This window comes from Dermacentor variabilis, chromosome 2 (genome assembly GCF_050947875.1).
Source record: "Dermacentor variabilis isolate Ectoservices chromosome 2, ASM5094787v1, whole genome shotgun sequence".
Taxonomy (NCBI): Eukaryota; Metazoa; Arthropoda; class Arachnida; order Ixodida; family Ixodidae; genus Dermacentor; species Dermacentor variabilis.
Window position 1 is genome coordinate 15,827,668 of NC_134569.1, and position 20,505 is coordinate 15,848,172.

The 20,505-nt window shown below is 46.0% G+C and overlaps 1 protein-coding gene across 3 annotated transcripts in view; it reads left to right on the forward strand.

The window, feature by feature from the left end:
* LOC142571414 (monocarboxylate transporter 13-like) overlaps positions 1 to 20,505 on the forward strand; it is a 46,628-nt gene that overhangs the window by 6,447 nt on the left and 19,676 nt on the right. For 2 of the 3 annotated variants that reach the window (XR_012825874.1, XM_075679743.1), the window contains exons 2-3: positions 5,453 to 5,703; positions 6,249 to 6,392. Coding sequence is in view for 2 of the 3 variants with exons in the window: in XM_075679743.1 (XP_075535858.1) it covers positions 5,517 to 5,703; positions 6,249 to 6,392 (331 nt within the window). In the remaining variant the exon portion in view is untranslated. Of the gene's footprint in view, positions 1 to 5,452; positions 5,704 to 5,782; positions 5,936 to 6,248; positions 6,393 to 20,505 lie in introns of those variants that run through there. The other variant, XM_075679744.1, reaches the window with a different exon arrangement.

A 20,505-nucleotide genomic window follows, 5' to 3' on the forward strand; every position in this document is an offset into this window, starting at 1 on the left:
CTTGTTTTCTCACCTATACAACAGGTTACGCTACCAGGCACAGACACTCGCTAGTTGTAACTCCAGTTGCTACACGCGTCAATTTCTTCAAGTATTGTTTTTTTCCTAGAACTATAGTAGATTGGAATAAGCTGGCCGATAAAACACTAACACAGGACTCATTATCACTTTTTTAGACATCTTCTTCTAATTACTGCAAAAACAAAAGCACAAGTCTCACCTTGAGCGACGAAAGCTATGTCTTTGAGAGCAATATTATTGTTAGCCACAATCTTCTCGGTGGTCAGGTGACCGGTGTCCTACCCGGCCTCATTTACAACGCGAGGTCTGGCATAACCAAGCGCTGAAAAGAAAACATGGATAACGAGCACAAAGAGAACCCGCATCGACGCGTGTATCGCTACGACCGTAAGTGTCAAAATGTGCCACGATATTCCACTGTTTGCCGCGCACACAATCAATATCAATCACTCAAACGCTTTCCAGCCAAATAAATATATCGATAGTTACAGAAGCAAGCCCTGCGCCTCTTGCACCTGCGCATATTTAACTTTTCCCGTATTTCGGAATGCATTTTGGAGACATATATTTCGAAACAAGGGCTGCTCTGAGGATTTCCGATATGCAGACATAAGCACACTACTGCTTGGCTTCAATTTTGTCATTTAAGCACGCTCCCTAAAGATAATAAACGAGCAGTTTGCTCAGGGACTGAACACTGCCAGTTATCGTGCGAGTAATGTCCGCCCCTTTCAGGCGATCCACCTGAACAGGCGAACTTGTGCGATTGCGCGTGCATGCGTGCGTGTTTTGTGCTCGTGGTCTTTTTTTTTCATCTTTTTAAATGTGATTTTTTAATCTGTTTGTATAAGGAAGAAAATAAAGGAAGCACGGTATTTTGAGGTGTATATATTGATTCGTAGAAATTATGAGTAGAAATGCTAGTTTTCAAGGGGTTCATGAGTTTAAAACCCAAAGAGCCGCTGTTACATTTGCAGAAGGACCTACATTGAAGAAAAATATTTTTTTGCTCGAAAGGGAATATTCTCAAGTCTCAAAGGGAAAGTTGTTTCTAAGGACAGCGATAGCATACTCAAGCACGGCGCAGAGCCAAAACATTGCAAGGTTGTTTTTCTCACATAAGAGGTTACGGAGAGCTAACTTTGCCACGGTATTGTTTCGTTTGAATACCGCTCGTCTCCGGTCTGGAAAACACTTAGAATGTTTTCATCAGTGAACATAAGACTAAATAACTTAATAAATAAAAAATAAAAATAAGAAATATTTCCGCAGTACTGAAATACTTTTTAGGATGATTGGCACTCTGGACCCGCCGTGGTTGCTCAGTGGTTATAGTGTTACGCTGCTGAGCACAAGGTCGCGGCATCGGATCCCGGCCACGGCGGCCACATTTCGATGAGGGTGAAAACACTCGTCTACTTATATTTAGGTGCACGTTAAAGAACCCCAGGTGGTCGAAATTTCCCGAGTCCTCCACTACGGCGTGCCTCATAATCAGAAAGTGGTTATGGCACGTAAAACCCATGATTAATTAATTAATTAATTGGCACTCTGGCTACCTTTAAACAGATAAAAGAAATCAGATCTCTTTTCACCACAATTTTAAGCGGCCCATTTCATGGCTCGGTATCACTTTTAAGAGATAACGTAAGTCTGGACTTGTCGGTGTTCCATTACTGCATACAATACAAGAAAGACAAAGGCAGAGTGAAAACTGACGAATACAGGCGATAACTTCCAATAGATTTATTTTCAGGCCCGTCGCACCCATACATATGGGGTTTTGGTAACAGCCTGCGCAACCGCATTTGTAACATCTTGACGTCACAACGATGATCAGTAAAAAAAAAAAAAAAAGGAGAGTGAGACCTACAAGATTATGAGATGGTCGGGTTGCCCTTTTTCGCCGAGTCGTTCCCTGCTTCGTGTTAAGATAATTGTCTTGCCTGTCTTCGACGGTTTTCACTCTGTCCTTGTTTTGCGTTGTGTGCTAGATGCAGTAACATTTAGGAGGCCAGTTGGCCTCAGCAAGCGCTAGTGACAGTTCAGGGCGTCGCCTTTGTGAGTCTATGTGCTTCGTGTGTATCACCCCACTCTCTCCCTGTTATCTTTTTTCCTGCCTCATTAGAACGTGGCAGCAAACAAAGAAACAGGTCAACCTGAACAGACCAGAACAGAGATATCGCCAGTTCCGTGTGACCCTACGTGCAGACATAATAGAGAGTTTTAGTTTAGGGGACGCGCAAGCGGCTTGCGTACGCAAGAACTAGGAGCGACGGTACTGGCATGCGCAGAACCGTCTGCGAATGCGCAGTACTGTAGCCCCTAGTTCTTGCGTACGCAAGCCGCTTGCGTCCCCTAAACTAAAACTCCCTAATAACAAGGATCCTTGCAATGCTGCACTTTCTAACTACTAAGCACACTTTTCACATAAATAAAGAAAGCGGCTCGTTGGAAATTAGAACAGTTATCGATTGTGTGAAGACAAACAATGTCGATTTTATGAAAATGACACGGTCAACAAATATTTTCACAGGCATTTTCTCCTTAAAAGGTTATCGCATTTAAATGTCAACAATTCTTAGCAATATCAATGGACGAACGAAATTTTTCAGCTATCACAGTAGAAAGTTCATCTCCGTAGCAGTGACTCATTTATGAATTATTTAATCATGCCTGTGAACTCACAAACTTACTGGTCAACAAGAGCCGGCCATTCTTTTGAAGAAACGAAATGCAGCACAGTGAACTCAAGTACATATAATCGCTATCACGCTGACATTCACCTTAATGCCACTTTTTTAACATACATGCAGATCCATTGAATCAGTGTAAGGAGCCCACCAAACATCAACATGAAATCTTTTGCAACGGTGTACTTGAATGATTATAGTTATTCCGGTGGTTAGTGGTGCGAGTGCTACACAGGAAATGCATGCAAATGCAAACGCGCACATAGGACTTTTTATAGCAGACTGTAGATTGTGCAGACAATTATACAAATCATACGATTGTTCATATGGGCGAATCATATGACCAAAAATGAAGATACGGAAGGGTAGCGGTCATGACAGTTTACCTGACATACGATGTTTTCAGTGCGTGTAGAGTTTTAGCCTAAACTAGGATATGTACTGTAACAAAACCATTTATTTATGTTATTTATTTATAAATACTGCAACTCCGATTTGGGGTTTTAGCAGAGTGGAAATACATTTGTTGCGTTTTGAAAATTGGCAGACAACTGCAACAATAAAAGAAATACACGGAAAGGAAGTACATAATTTGGCAATGTAAACACAATGATGTACCGGAATCATGCACAAGAGCATATAATTAGCTGAGCACGACATGTGAGACAAGCCACCGCTGTAAAAAGGTTTACGGATGGTTGGGAAACGACTTCATTAGTAAGTTTATTCCATTCAGTTATTGACCTATGAAATAACGAATACTTAAAGGTGTTACTTCAAGTGGAAAAAGCAGGTATGGTCAAGGCATGTCTCTGCCTTGTGGCATATCCTGTAGAAAAAGAAGGTATCTACGATATCTCTACCTTATAATAACCTTTAACTAACTGAAACCAAAATTTTAATCTCAAAACAGCGTTGGGAGGTTGGTTTTTGCTAATAATGATGTGATAGAAGTTCGCCCAAAGCTGTTATAAATAAATCTCACCGCTCTCTTTTTCATTTCTTTCAATTTGTTTAACGTGTTTTTGAGTGTATACAGGTACCAAATTATAGAAGCGTAATCTAAATTTGGCTGAACAATTGCCTTAAACGAACAAGGCGAACAGTGAGAGTAGAAAGTTTGAGAGCTCCTCTTACATAAAAGAGTTCATAGTTAGATGAGCTAATTACATTGTTTATGCGTTTCGTCCAGCTAAGGTCATGTGAAATCCAAAGACCAAGATACTTGGAGCACTCCGCTTTCAACAGAAAGATGTTACAAGGTGAATATGTGAAAGGAAGAGTATTACGTTTATGGGAAATTTTCATGAAAACGGTCTTTTAAAAGTTAACACACACCAACGAACAACCCGTTGAAGTACTTCGTTCAAATGAATTTGATCTTGCTGGCTTTCGATTTCCGAGTAGAGGATGCAGTCATCTGCATATAACTTAACTTTTAGAGATATGTCTTGTATTATGTCATCTATAGATAAAAGAAACAAAAGGGGCCCGAGCACAGAGCCATGAGGGACACCAGAGTCAACTAGTACTGTGTGAGAATAGCAATCATTAAAGGAAACATACTGTTTTCTATTCGAGAGAAAAGCATGAATCTAATTTACAAGCTGAGAGTTTTCAAACATTATATCTAATTTGAAGAGTGGTTCATTATGAGATACTTTATCAAAAGATTTAGCGAAATCCATAAAAATTGCATCAATCTGTTTTCTGTAATTTATAGCTTGAGCGAAATCATGTACGGTAGTTATTAATTAAGTGCAAGTAGAAAACCCTTTCCTGAATCCGTGTTGAGAACTTGACAAAATATTATACGTATCTAAAAATTCCGAAATATGCTCATGTATTATCTGTTCAAGAATTTTACCTGAAGGGGAAATTAAAGAGATTGGGCGGTAATTACTAGCGTAATGTGTGCTTCAACTCTTATGAAGAGTCTTGACTATGGCAGTTACCCAGTCATCTGGAACTCGGCTCACATTGAAAGATTTAGAGTATTGTCAGATACTTTAAAACCCACTTACATAACGTTTTAGGAACTCATTCGGTATTCCATCCGGCCCAGGAGATTTTTTTACGTCAAGCTGAAAAAGTAATTTTAAAAGACCCTGCTCCCTAATCGTAATGTCAGATATAGGTGGGCACGACACATCAAAAAGCTCAAGGACTTCGTTATCCTTAGTGAATGCTGATTTAAAAGAGCATTGAAACGATTACAAATAATAAAACACTCGATCATTCGTACACCATTAATTTTAAAAACATCACTGGTCAGAGTAATTGGGGAAACCAGACTCTGGAACCTCTCAGGAGACGACGACATGATGTTGGGAGGCTGCTTCCCGAAAGAGCGTTTCTTGTCAGCCGATACATTTATCTTGACTTGAGGAGAAAGTTCCGTTACTTGCTGCTGGAGAGCACCTACGTCATCAAAATTGCGTTCTTTATTTTTTAACCGTTTTAGTCGTCTTTGAAACTGCAACGTCTCCCGAGAAGTCCAAGGCGTCTTTCCTTCCGATTTATTTACAATACGTGGAACAGATCTTTCAACACACTTATTTATGAGATCCTTTGTACCATCTTGTACATTTTTAACTATCTTGTACAGTGGCTGTGGTGGTACTGGAATCAATCAGAGAGCATGCGCTTGAGCCTTGCTACCAGAAAAATAGGTAGTCTGGAGGGTCTCATTCCTCAGATAAAGCCTGTCTCGATTTCCTCCACCTGTGCTTTCGCAGGCCAAGACAAGACGACAGGCAAACCATTCATTCCTCTCTTCGTGAAGCCGACACGACGTCTGGAATGGCGCTTCCGGACACTCGGGCATGCTGGCCGGTGGCGGCCTCCGCGGCCGTGTTTGTCTTCTTCGGCATGATGTTGATAAAATCCGAGTCCGTCATGTACGTGGGATTCATGGACATGCTTCAGGTCAACCGGGAGAAAGCGTCGTGGCCCCTCACTATCGCCATCATCATGTCGCAGCTCTCAGGTACATGCACATAACCGAGTGACAACGCAGGTTGGTTGAACGGCACGTATTTTCCCTTCCCATCTGCTTCTGACTGCAGCGGAAGCTTTGTGTTATTCGTGAGTAGAAGAACGTGAGACGGTCGTGCGGGCTGCGCTACGGAAACAAAGGCAAACGGTGACGTCCATGTGGCATTCACCGGCTGTCTGTGTTAATACGGAGCACGGTCAAACCGAATCAAGCGGATACTAAGGTGAGAGCTTAGTTAAAAGCCTACAAAAGTGTTCTATCAAGACTCATTGAAAGATGAGGCTGAAAGAATTTGCAAGGACACACGTAATAGGCACATTGACTGACTAAACAACATTTTGTGGGTAACGACATTGAAGTAGTCAAACAGGAGCATGTGGAAAGAGAGTCCTTGCGACTAGAAGGTCTTTCGGCCTAGAAGACATGAAAGCCGAGGAGATTGTGTATTGTAGGGATAGGAATGATCATTAGAGAGCCAGTCCTGATGGGTGATAGAATTTTCGCTGCAACGCCGGATTGTCCCGCGCACCCCGCAGGGCCCCTGTACGGTCTGCTCAGTCTCTGGCTTTCGGACCGGGTCCTGCTGATGGCCGGCGCCCTTCTCTGTGCGCTGCCTGTCATGGCCTGCGCCCTGGCACAGAGCCTGGGACTCGTCATCTTCCTCTACGGTGTCCTGTTCGGTGAGCACTGCACAAGCTAAGCTGCAACGTTGTCGATATGAAGAATAAGGACGAATGTGTTGAAAGCTGCTTCTGAACAAAACGACTGCCCCGTTAAATTGATGAAAGTATAACTGATCTTTCAAATTGCTACTCGTCAATTTTTTTCGACATTCTTCCGTTTCCATCTGAAACATGGAGGAAGGAAAATCTGAGGAGGTGCTATGACGTCGCTTTTCGTGAAGATAAGTGACGCAGGAAGTCGCGTTACTCCGCCATCGTATCAGGCCAGATTCTCCTCTCTTACTCATAATGGCAAAACCTTTAGCGCAATTCAAAAAGACAGGGACGTGACAGAGACAAAGGACAGCGCTAACTTTAAAATGACGTCTACTGAAACACAGACGCAGGTATGAAATATACAAAAGATACAAAAATACAAAATATGCCTCGATGAAAGGCTTGCAGAACACAAGCCAAATGTGGCAAAACCAGGGGTCGGGAACCTTTGTTAACATGGCCGTGATTGTCCCAGCAAAACGTGCAAGCCAGTGTTCGGCGCATGCACAGTGGAGGCCAGAAGCAAAGACCGTTGCATGCGTGAAATAATCGAAGCCCGGCTGATTCGAAAAAAAGGGAGCAGGCTGTGTTAGTACACCTTCAGTTAATCTTTCCGAGAAGGAAATCGCGTTCCTGGACGGTAACGGCGTGCGCATGCGTAGGGTGTGATTATTTTTGTATCTTTCATACGTGCTTCGCTATATATCTGCCTCTCTGTTTAAATAAACGTCACTTGAAAGTTAGCGCTGTCTTGTGTCTCTGTCACGTCCCTGTCTTTTTGATGGCGCCAAAGGCTTTGCCATTATGAGTAAACCGTACCGACTAGCCCAAGAATCAGCCTTGTTGATCTCCTCATTTGTTTGCATTTCTCGCATTCGGCGCGCAACCACAGGCACAACCACGCCTGGGTGCGCGCCGTAGCCATCTCACCAACGGTCCAATAGCGATGGATTCCATCGCGATACGACTCAGGGTAAGCTCATCTGCATTTTATGCGAACAAACACGTATGCTTGGTCGTGACTTCCTCGGAATCGTTCTGCTTTAGTGCACGCATTTCGGGCGGCCGCTCACCGCGGAGGCGTAGAGCAAGAAATTCAACAAGAGGGGACGCTCTTCAAAAACTGGCAACAGAAAACACGTCACGCCTAGCTTCAACTCTATCCTTTAGTTGACGCGAGCACCAGAAAAAAAGAATGTGAAATAAGCTTACAGACAATGTTTTATTTTTTTTATTCTTTCCCACTAAAAGTGAAAAAAGTTTTGCGTGTAAATGAACTTCTATTTTGCGAGTTATTTTTGTTGCGTTGCCTAGCAACAAGCTAGCGCCGCGCCAGACGCGCGTGCATACATCATGCGCCAGAGAAGCCGCAGGAGTGAGCGTGGCCGACTGCGCATGTGAAGCTCGCGTGCTCGGCGACCCGTCTTTTTTGGATGGGGCCCGTTTTTTTTTGGGCTCCCGGCGTTCTTTTGTGTACCGTCTGCATTTCGGTACGGCACAGCTGCACTACTGAACTACAACAAGGTGAGGAATTTTGTTTGACAGTCTGCGACGCACTTCAAGCACATTTAGGCTTACTGCACGAAACTGAACCTATATAGTGACGCAGTTACCGAAAAACAGCTCCGCCGTCCAAGCCTAGTTAAATTGAGTTAATGATTCGTACTGGGAGATGTTTGCAACGCTTTCTATGAGCCCAAGCATAATTAAAACTTATTTCGGTAGTTTTTGGGCACGCTCGCCGCATCTGGCTTTGTGACGAAAAGCACCTTGGCCGTGGGACGCAGTTTCACGTGTACTAAATCTTACCGGGACAAGTTTTGGCGCTTTCTCTGACCCCAGACATTATTGTAACTAATTTCGCTACTTTTTGGGGTATTTTTCAAGTACAGTGGCCGCGCTCGGCGTAGTGGCGCAGTTAGCGAAAAGCAGCTCGGCTGTGTGCCGCAGTTAGTTTCGCGTGTACTGAATCCTAGTGGTAGAAGTTCGTGACGCATTCTCTGACCCGAAAATGTATTGTAATCCATTTGGCAACTTTTGGGGATATGTTGAGGCATGCTCGCCGCGCCTGCCGTTGTGAAGCTGTTAGCAAAAAAGCAAGCCGGCCATAGTGAGTTAGGTTTGCGTGTACTGAATTTTAGTGGGACAAGTTTGTGACGCATTTTATAGCCCTGCAACAACATATACCTTATTTCAGTACTCACGCTTGTCGAAAACGCGACGAGCGATTGCCGAGAGTGATAACACGGGAGTGTTGCTTGCGCCGGCAGGACGCGTAAAAGATAGCACGGAGGAGCTCAAGAACTTGACATTTATGTATTCTAAGCGACTGAAAACAGACTTTGCGCCCAGGAATCTGTCGTGAGTTCGACTAGAAGGCATTCTGCGAGCGTGTAACATGGTCTGGCTGAGCCTGTATTGTAACCACCTCTGTGTACTTGGCGTACCATCGCGTCGACTGAGGCCAAGTTGTTTTGGAAACGCGCAGTCACCCGTGTATTTGTGCTCTTAAAGTGCAGGAAATAATGCCCGGGAAGGGAGGGATGCTTGAAAATCGGATGTTTTGTTCAGATTTTAAGGCATTGTTTGGGAGGAGTCTTTTTCTGCGAAATGTACGTAAAAGTGAATTTATCTGTAATGCCGCTCATTCACCACTTATGCACGTTTCGCCTCTACACGCAATACTCCTTTTAGGTCAATATACCAAAATGATACATGCTTGTAATTTACTTTCAGCTGATGGCATCCGGTGGAGCTTCGTACGGCAACGACTGCTGCTTACCTGGTGCCACAACTTTGGATGAATGCAGAAGCCCGGAACGAGCATTTATATAGAGCAAAATAAACATTTCATCATTTTAGAAGACGTCTTTCGTTTTTCTTTATGAAATTGCACTTGACAGATTCGGCGCAGTCTTGTAAAGGTCAACCGCAAACATTTCTACTAAATAATGAAACGATTCCACGCCGAGGCCACGCGGGGTTCAGCAGAAGCGAAAAAAATAAATGAATGCCGCGCCGAGCAGCGGAGCCTGCGCGGCGTGTACCAACTGGTGTTCAAAACGCGCGCGCCCAAAACCGGAAGAAGGTAATATCATCCGCTTGGTGTGCTACAGTCAATTCGGCCTCTGGGCTCTATGGGAGTGTGTCCGCTCTTGGGCGTTATTCTCGACATAGAGTTTCCTACAAAATTTGTAGGAAACTCTATGATTCTCGACACGCATGGCGGCTGCACGGCCGCCATTATCCACCATGTTTACTCTCTGATTGGCTGTGGAGAGCTCACGTGCCTTAAAATTTGTGCCGGGAAACGGAAGTTTTGCGAAATGTCATTTTGCGTTTTCATCAAGATGACGAAACGTGACTTGGAGCTGCAAATTTTATGGACTAATACATTTTTTTGGTCCTTGGCAGATATATTGTGATGTTAGCGCTTCAAAAAGAATGTGAGCGGTAGCATGCAGAAGCCAGTGCAATGCATCTGCAATTGCGCGAATATGTGGTGGCGATCCAAGATATGCGCCATGCCAGCTTGCTGATTGGCTGAAGGAATATCTCATGAGGAGCGTCACAGGAAGGGCTGTTTCGTAAACGTCATTTTGACGATGCGTGACGTTGCGCTGGGCCGCCATTGCTGAGATTTTCCGTCATAATTTTTGCTGCGACGAGCCGCACGAATTATGCTAATGAGCAGCCATATGCAATGGCAGCCGAGAGGAATGCGTATCGCCACATTTTCCCCGTCGTTTGGCACCACGAAAATCTTTTGTTCGTAACGCGTGCTCATAGTATTTGCATCGCTCTCGGGTGATGTTGGCATTTGTGTTAGGGGCCATCATTTTTTAATAGAACGCGTTTATACGAAATAATATTGGTTGAACATAGCAAACTTTCGGCAATGTTGTCCACTTTTCACTGCTGCATTTGTATTGTAATCAAGATTAATGCCTTTTCGCAGAATCAAAAGTTATGACAACGGCCTCTTTCTAATTTATAAAAAGAAATGTACGCAAGACGGCGCCTTGAAGTTTCCTCCCTCGGTGCGAGTAACCGGCGAAATGAACAAGAGATGGCAGCGCCGGCGCTTGCGTCGCTCTAGTGGTATCTCTGGCGCGCGCAAAGCTATCGGTGATATTCGGATGTTTCTCAGCGAGCCGAGTCGGGCTGAGTCACTTGCGTTTCACGAGATAGCGATAACGTGGCGTAGATAGTGCGCGCATCACCACTGGTAGGTCGCGTATGTTGTCTCAAGCAAGAAAACAAGTGCGTTGGCGCCAACATGCGATGACGCATTCCATTTTCCGGGGACACGCATCCCAGCTATTGAAGTAGACGATGGCTTGTAATAATAATAATAATATGTGGGGTTTTACGTGCCAAAACCACTTTCTGATTATGAGGCACGCCGTAGTGGAGGACTCCGGAAATTTGGACCACCTGGGGTTCTTTAACGTGCACCTAAATCTAAGCACACGGGTGTTTTCGCATTTCGCCCCCATCGAAATGCGGCCGCCGTGGCCGGGATTCGATCCCGCGACCTCGTGCTCAGCAGCCCAACACCATAGCCACTGAGCAACCACGGCGGGTGATGGCTTGTACGCAGCAGACGACGGAAGCGAGAAGCGTTTTCGACGGAATAATCATACGCTTTGAGATAGCTGCTTTACTTTTACTGCGGAGGAAAACTATTTTGCTTTACCGATAACGCTATATTCAGTGCCTTCATTTCAATTTCTTAGGCGAAACGTCAAGTTGGCGTCACGTTACGTAAGCAAAACGGGGCCACCAGCGCCATTTTGTTTGCGTCGCGCCTACGTCATGCATCGAAGAAAATGGCGGAATGTCCAGAATAGCGCCCCTTGTTGAAATTTCTATATGGCGGAGGTATGACGAGCCACAGCGCGCCGAGGAACAGTCCGGCGGAGGAGAACGTCGTTACGCGTTTAAGTACACTGACTGCGGCCTGAGGTATATTGTTCTCACGGTAAGTGAAGCTTCATGGAAACGAAGCTCAGCGGTGCCGAACAGTAAGCGCGTATGCGTGCAGTCGGCGCGTTGACCGGGCCTACGTACGTACTATCGGCCAAAAATGTAAACGGACCACCGCTCAAGTGGCCGGAGCGGCTGCGGGGCCATACCGGGGCGTTGCTATCGCGCTCCGCGCGCTGACGGCGAAAGTGCCCCGAGTGACGCCAGACTTCGCCCTCACTCTCACGCCGGGTCTCGTCACGCTTGATAGGTTTCTAGTGCAGCATTCGGTTGCTCTGCTGCTGACGGTCGCGACGAAGGGGACCGTGCGTCGCCGGTAGTCCAGCACATGGCGCTGTAGTGCAGTAAAGCCCCTCAATTTTTCAAAAGTAGCGCCATTGTTAGATCTTTCCGCCACCCCGCTCACCCTGGGGCGTCCTCCTCCACGCCTCCTGTCGCCCCAGCCTCCTCTGCTCCCCCATTGGCCAATCTGTACGTGGAAGTGGGCGGCATGCTTTTGTACATTTTTTCTTTCCAGCGCGGAGCAGGCGCCGCGCTTTTGTACATTTTTTTTCTTTCCAGCGCGCTCCGACCTCCATTATTGGGCCTGCGCGACGAAAGTACGGCAGGCGGACTGACGGAGTGCGGTAGCGCAAGAGAATGTGTAGGGCCGAGAACTTATTGCGATGCCATGCTGCTCCGCCTTCGGTTGCCGCAACAGACACAGCGAGGGCAAAAAGCTTTTTGCTTTGCCGTCCGGCGAGCGCAACGCAAAAAGAAGTGTGGATTCGCAGGATCGGGCGGGCTGACTTCGAGTAAGTGGCAAAGAACACACGGCTTAGTGAAGTAAGGGCCACGGCTACTCACAACCTCTTATTTCGAGCCTAGTTCACGCCTTCCGCTTCGAAAAAGTGTGTTCATGCTCTGCGTGGTTTAGCGCGTTGTTTGACTTTTTTTTTCGAATGTGATCTCTTTGTTTCATGTAGTTTCGTCTTGCGGTGAAACGCACGCATCTGCAGCTGGCCTGTGACATAAAAGCGATTCTATTCAGGGTGTGTTTAAGCTCCACCAGAAGTTAGCACATTCTCAACGCTTTTGCAAGGCTCAATATGACTTACGATGCAGTCTTTTAGCTTCGAATGTACGCCCGCATGTATTGATTTGGTTTGTGGTGATTAACATTTTTAACGTTCCGAAGCGACTAAAGCTAGGATGCAGGTCGTAGTGGATGGCTCCGGATAACTTTATCTAGCTCGCCTGGGGATGTTTAACGTGCACTTTGATCGTAGAGTCGTACGTGGGCCGGTAAATTCCTCGTTGGCGTTTCATAATACTCGCGCGGGCGCGCTAGCGCTGCTTTAGAAGTTGGCGCCTCGGCGCGATTGTATTTCTTCAATAAATTTTATTTACTAGTTGTAACACCTTGTCATTATTTCGTATTATTGACGGCGCCTCCAGGGCGCCAAAGCGGCAACGGGAACACCAAAGCTAGAACCAGGGCTGGATGGGGCTCGCCGAAGCCTGTGCATGCCAAGGGGGTATAAGATCGCGGACAGCCAATTTTGTATGCGAACACTCCCTGCGACGCCTGCATTATTGTAATGTCAAGCACACCATTTACGCCGATGACATCACCATATGGTGCTCCCGCGGATGCGAGGACAGAGTCGAAGAAGCCATGCAGGAGGCGATTGACGTGATCGAGGAGTATCTCCGCCCCACCGGCCTTCGATGCTCCCCCGCTAAGTCGGAGCACCTACTTTACAGAAAAGAGAAGGGAGGCAGACCCAAAGATTGGAAGCCAGTCTCTGAAAGCAGCATCAGACTTCGCACTTGTGACGGGGGGGGGGGGGGGGGGGTGATACCCAGGGTCGACGTTATTCGGGTCCTGGGCATGTTTGTCGAATTCAACGGCGGGAACGGAACTGCTCTCCGCAAGATCATCGCAAAGACGGACACCGCTTTCCGCCTGGTTCGCAGAATCGCAAACCGGCATCGAGGCATGAAGGAAAACAATCTTCTCAGGCTGATCAATGCCTTCGTACTCTGCCACCTCACGTACACGATTTCTATGCACAACTGCCTCAGAGCGGAGCGAGACAAGCTCAACGTTCTTATCCGCAAAATAGTCAAGAGAGCTCTCGGGCTACCCATCAGGACCCATACCGAGGATCTCTTGAAGCTGGGGGTACATAACACCGCCGAGGAGATTGCCGAAGCCCAAGAACGCACGCAACTCAGTCGCCTGGCCACCACAGCGGCAGGTAAACGCATCCTCGAAGAGCTGGGTTATCACCCTGCGGAATTCTCGATGGTCAGTACCCCGATCCCTAGGTGCATTCGAGACAAGTTCGTAGTGGCCCCTGTGCCCCGAAACATCCATCCTGTCCACAACGAGGGCAGACGCAAGGCCAATGCAGCAGCCATCCTCAAACAGATCAAGCGACACGACATTAGCGCAAGCTTCGTCGACGCTGCGGAGTACAGTGACGGGAAGACCTTTGCCGTCGTTGTGGTCAACTCGAGCGGAAACATTTCCAATAGCGCCTCGATTCGCACTTCAGAACCCGGAGCCGCCGAGCAAGTCGCCATCGCCCTCGCCCTGGGTCCGTAATCTCTAGTGATTCCAAAACGGCAGTTAGGGCTTTTCAAAAGGGTTGCATCGCCAAGGAAGCTGTTCGTCTTCTTAGCGGCTCGAGTCCACATGCTCTCACAAACCATTCAATTCACTGGTTTCCCGCTCACGTAGGATCGGTCGAGGGTGCTCCCCCGAACCTCAATGAGTCTGCCCACGAGGCTGCGCGTGACCTCACCGACCGCGCTTCCTCTATAAGGAGCCCTGACTCCCCTCCTCTCTACGGTCACAGGGACGCTCCCGCTACTCACAACGAAATTATTAAATATTTCTACATGTCCAGAAGGGTCTTTCCACCCCCTCACCCCAAGTTGAATAGGGCGCAAGCCGTTTCGCTTAGGCTCCTACAGACCAGCACATATCCGTGTCTGTCCGCTCTCCACGAGGCTTACCCCGACGTGTATCGCGACGACGCCTGCCCGTCCTGCGGCCAGACCTCCACTCTACCTCACATGCTCTGGGAGTGCGGGTCGACATACCCCAAGTTCATCAAGGAGGAGTGGGACTCGCTTCTGCGTAGCCCCGCTCTAGAAAAGCAAATCCTGGCCGTCCGGCGTGCCCGAGACCGGGCCGGTGGGCTAGACCTGCCGGTACCGACGTGGGACTAGCCGGGTGCGCGACGAGTTCGCGTCCTCGCCGGACCTACAATAAAGTTTATTCACTCACTCACTCAATGTCACGTGCTCTTCAGAGGCCTCCGTTAGCCATTACATGTGCCCTCCTGGAGCAGTACTTTAAAAAAAAAACAATATATCGTCACGATTACCAAAGCACCCCGCAATGAAAAAAACGGCCCCTGCGTGCCTTGTCATGCATGCCATCATGCGTTGTCGGCAAGTGGCATAATTTGGGGAACAGACGAGAATTAACCTTGCAGCTGGTGACTTCACCGGTTATCGTGGTGTGCGTTCTGCTTGGCTTACTGCGACATTTATCATTACTTCTTAGTCACTACACTTGTCCTGGAAGTCACGAATTAAGCTGCGAGCATGTTGGACGAAGCAAGCTGTGCAAATAAGGTGAGAATGGAAGATCAGATCGACCACGTGAATGAGAAAACATCGAAGTGCTCCCTTAGCGAAGAAGAGATTGAATGTGATGAAGAGGCAGATTCTTTCACTCTTGTGACGCACAAAAAAGAAGGTTCGAGGGAATTCCTGTGGTATTCCGACCAATTGAAGAAATGAAAACGTTTTAGAAAGTAAGCCCATATGTTGTAGCCTCAGATATTGTTGCGCTAGCAAAAAAGAAAGTAGCTTTTTTCCGAGTGAACAGAGGCAGAAGTTTCTCAGTCACTGTGAGTTCACCCGCCTCCGCCAAGAGTTTGTTGTCAAGTGTCCAGGTGGCTGGCTTACTTGTGAAGCCATTTATTCCAGAGTCATCCATACGAAATGTTGGCAAAATCAGAAACGTACCTCAAGAATACACAGAAGAACGATTAACAAAATATTTAGGAGAGGCAGGAGTGACATCAGCTAGACGCCAGACCCTTTACATACGTCAAGAAGATGGCATCGTGGAATCACGCCCTAGGAGTGTAATATAGCAATTGCGCTATGACCGACCAATCCCAGAGCAAGTTTATCTTGACTTCACTAGCCATCCAGTCGAGGAAAATCTGAGGCCAGTCATACGCTGCTACAACTGCCAGAGATTTGGTGACTTAGCTAAAAACTGCCGAGGAACAAGGCGCTGCAACATTTGTGCAGAAGACCACCATCACAAAGACTGCAATTTTATAACACAACCTAAGGGCTCGAATTGCAATGGGCCCCACACTGCACCAGTTTCTGGATGCCCGCAGAACAAAGCGGCCTCTCGTCAATACCAACACGGCATTGTCTATGGTCGCACGCAACCGCGCGGTGCACCGGAACCAAGCATGAATACTATGAACCCAGCGCGACCACCTCGACCACAAGCGCCTAAGCATCGGGACACTTCTATGCAGCATGCGAAAATTGCAAGGGCACCGCAACACCTAGGGCAAAGTTTTGGGACATCACCAAGCCAACATCAAGCTCGACAAGAAGTCCAGGAGCGATTTCGTCAGAAGAGCAACCACATGGCTAACATACTACAAAATACGAGCACAGCGCAACCAGTAACTGTAACGAAACAGACGAACACTGCGTCTATTGCCGAACTTGTCATACCAATATTGTTTTGGGCTTTAAAAGCCATACTTGCCGGATTCCACAGGCTAATAACCTCCCGGTGTTCAAGGCCGTATTGTCGATGGAACAAGGGATATTGCAAAACGCTACATCAGCCACTGCGCAGGCGGGGTATGAATAATTGCTATCAAACTGTCACCATATTCAAGTGGAAGGCGAATGGTCTTCGCTCTAAGAGTGCGTATTTCAGAAAATTGGTGGCTCAGTTCTCCTTTCCAGTGTTATGTATTACAGAGGCCGGCGTAGACAACGCTTTTAGACTAGCTAACTACGTTGTCTATACGTCCTCCCGATCTTCAGGAGTAAGCAGAGCGATGATCTGTGTTTGAAGGGACTTGCCGTCAGCGCTATTAAGTGCTGCAGCGTCAGACATCCCAGAATACGTAGGATAACTGCCAGTCGGCCTAGTTGGAACAGATTCATTATTTAAAAATGTTTCGTGCGCAATCAGACGGACAGGGACGTCCCTGTGTTGCCCTTTTCTTTGTCCCTGTCTGTTTGCGCACAAAACGTTTCTAAATAAAGAATACGTAGCATGTGAAGTTCGGTTTGGCCAAGTAATGGTCACTATAGTAAATATTTATCTACAACCTTCTACAAATATTTCATTTTCCACATTGACGGGCCTGTTTCAGAAATACACAAAAGATGTAATATTTTGCGGAGATTTCAATGCGCACCTTGTCATGTGGGGAGGCGCCAACTGCGACCGTCGTGGAAATCACCTAGAAATGGCAATTCAGAAGAGTTGTCTGTGTTTGTTGAATGACGGCTCAGTGACGTTCCTACGGGGCTTTAATTACTCCAGCTGCTGGACCTCACACTGTGCACAAACGATATTGCATGTGGAACAACATGGAGAATAGACATTGAAGGAAGGTTTACTTATCATTTTCATATTCTAATGCAGCACTCTAGACTACGATTTGCGACTTATCGGTGCTTTGCAAAGATGACAAATTGGCAGGCATTTCGATACCACATTACAAGTCAAGCTGATGCGGTAAGTGATACAGACAGTCTATTATCTCTTATAGAAGACTAATTTGTTAAGAGTCCTGAAGGTTACGCTGGTGTATACGAAAGGCTCAGAGCTATACGCCGCAAAGCTAGAAGAAAATACCGACGCACTGGCCTTATTGAATATTAGCCAGAATGTCACAAGATGGTATAATCGTATGGGTCGGCAGCTGGAGCGCCTAGGTACAAAGCGCTGGCAGGAATTCTACACTTCACTTACTCCCCTCACGCCTGAATCAAAATTATGGAATGTTCTGCGCTCTTTGAATGGGTCAGTAACGCACCAGATACTATTCAGAGCTATAGATTTAGTCCAGAAATTACTAGAAACGACCATTGCAAACGAGTTCTGTCAGTTTATAACATGCTCAAGTGCAAAAGTAAACACACCTGAATACAGTAACACTGTCGAAGAAGTCAAAGCATCGATCAATATTTCTCTGAATAGCCATCATCATCACCTAGGTCAGCCGTTTTCATTAGAATAATTAAAGAATGCAATTGTATCATGCCGCCAGAGGACAGAGGATGGACCTGGCGGAGTCTCATACGCTCCCTAAAAAACCTGGGTTTTGCGGCCATAGAAACTTTGTTAAAATTACTGAACGATGCGCGGATATCGGAATGTATTCCTCCTTCCTGTAAAATTGCACGAGTGGTTGCGATACTAAAACCAGGTAAAACTCCTTTATCGCTAGATTCTTTCTTCCATGTCTGTGTGGCAAGTTCCCTATGTAAACTGATGGAAAAGATAATAGACGCTAGGCTTCAGTGGGGGACAGCACGCACCAACGCACTACCCGAAAATACGGCGGGCTTCTGCAGGCGCCGGTGTACGATGGATGCTATTTTATATCTTGTTACATACGTAGATCATGAGAGTAGCTGGCTAGAGCAATGTACCTCAGGCCGACCTCTATGCATTTCGTATCATTAAACCTTTCTTTCTTTCTCTCATGAGAAAAGCTGTGGAAGAATCGCAATTGCAGTGTTTCTAGACATAACGCGTGCATTTGCCATAGTCAACCCCACTCACGTGCTACAAGGGTTAATTCAGCTGGGCATATATAGTTGGGCGGACACTGAGATGAATTGCGGATTTCTTAAAAAACGGGAAAATGTTTGCTGAAATTGTTGATGGCAAAACCGCAGAGCATAAAATGAATCAAGGCGTTCTGCAAGGTAGTGTACTCAGTCCATTTCTATTTAACTGTGTTATGGCTGAATTACCCCATATCCTGCCTGCTACCTTGAATTATTCACTATATGCAGACGACTTGTGCGTAGGGGCTACTGACTCGAGTACTCGAGCCGTTCAGCAAAAGCTACAAGCTGGCCTAACACTCGTAATGATTTCTTGAAAAGCAGAGGTACGATTATTTCACATTAGAAAACTCCTATACTTCCTTTTACAAGAAAATGCCTCGATTCCGGCTCGTGCTAGACTCTCAGCGTCTGAAACTTGTGCGACAACACAAGTTCTTGAATATTATCATAGACAGATTACTGTCATGGGCTCCCGAAATAAAAGGATTAGAGGAAAAAGATAACTCTCTCATCAACATTCTTCGTTGATTTGCTGGAGTGACATGGTGTAGTTCAACCTCTTCTTTATTACGCATGCACTCGGCGATCATTCGACAAAGAATAGCATACTCTGCTCCTGTGCTACATGGAATATCCTGTAATCTAGAGGGAACAATTCAAAGATTGTTGGCCAGAAGCCTTCGCATATGTCTTGGTGTTCCGCATGTATCAGTGCTTCAATAATTGCTGAGTCGCCCCAAGCAACTTTTCATGCACTAAGATTTACGGGAACTTGTCACTTTTTTTTCGTTTGGCAACACAACACGCCAATTATCCGCTATGCCAAGACATTCAGGATAGAACCGCTACATGCATGCATGAGGAATTAGGGCGGTGAAAAACTTACTGGCTCCTTACGAATACTGGCCTACCTGCTGCAACTCATCTCCCATGGCGATTAGAAATTCCAGAAATAATCACTTCGATTCCTGGAGTAGGTTGCAAATGTGATATGCACGTAGTTGCGATAAAGCAATTAACTTTATCACATATTTACACTAAGTGCGTTGATCGCATTCACGCGTATACCGATGGATCATTCTGGACACAAAGCTCTACATGTTCGTTTTATATACCTGCATAATAAGAGAAAAGCTTTGCCGATTTATAACATCCACAACTGAAGAACTTTACTCAATACTTTCTGCTTTACGTTATGTATGTCAGCAGCCAGAACCACTTCGCTGGGTAATTCTGAAAGACTGACAGCCTCATTGCTGAGCTTAAATGAAATCAGCTTAAGAAAAGCAGACAGTACATTGACATACAAAATACAGAAAACATACGCCATAGCGAAATATCTACAACATGACATAACTTTCCAGTGGATTCGAAGTCACTGTGAAATCATAAGAAATGTAACAGCTGATCACAGGGCATGTGCAGCCCAGCAAGCGAATGAATTATCCCTACTTCCTCGATCTAGCGGCGCGTGATGCGCGATGTCTATTGAACGAACTGTGCAGTAGATTGTCCATGGAAACTTGTTTCATAAACGATGCGCAGAACTCTCAATTATATAAGATAGATCCTGGAATAGAAATAAATATCCCGTTTAAAATTAGTCGATCTGTTGAAACAACAGTTCATAGGCTTCGGTTTGGCACTGCCTATACTAAAAGCTTCATGTATAGGATAAGAAAAGCTAACAGTGCTACATGCTCATGCGAAGAGGCTCAGTAAGACATAGAACACTTTGTTCTACAGTGTAAAAATCATTATGCTCCCCGCAAGAGCCTTTCGGAAAAACTACGTGGCTTGGATAGACGGCCACTATCCTTAGTAAAAGTTTTAGGTCCATGTTCAACCGAAAAACTTCAAAACATCGCTGCGCTCCTTAGTGTAATTTTCAGAGGAATAAGAAATGTCGCAGAAATACTAAGTCACACAACAGTTATTGCTCGCATTGTTATTATTAACAGGCGCCCTTAATTACATGTTCATTGTGTCTTCGTGTTCGCGTAGCCTTTATTTGTTGTATATAGAGCGCGGCATTCAAGTGCCCAACATCTTCTGTGTGAACATCTTGGGTTTGAGAAATTTTTGCTGTGTGAACTCATCTGTTGCGTGTGAACACTTCGGTATTGTGAACATTTATGACATGTGAACTCTTCTGCTGCGCGAGCATTTATTTATATTGCAGTACTGAGACTTAGTACGTGAATGTTCGTCCATGTGATTATTAGTC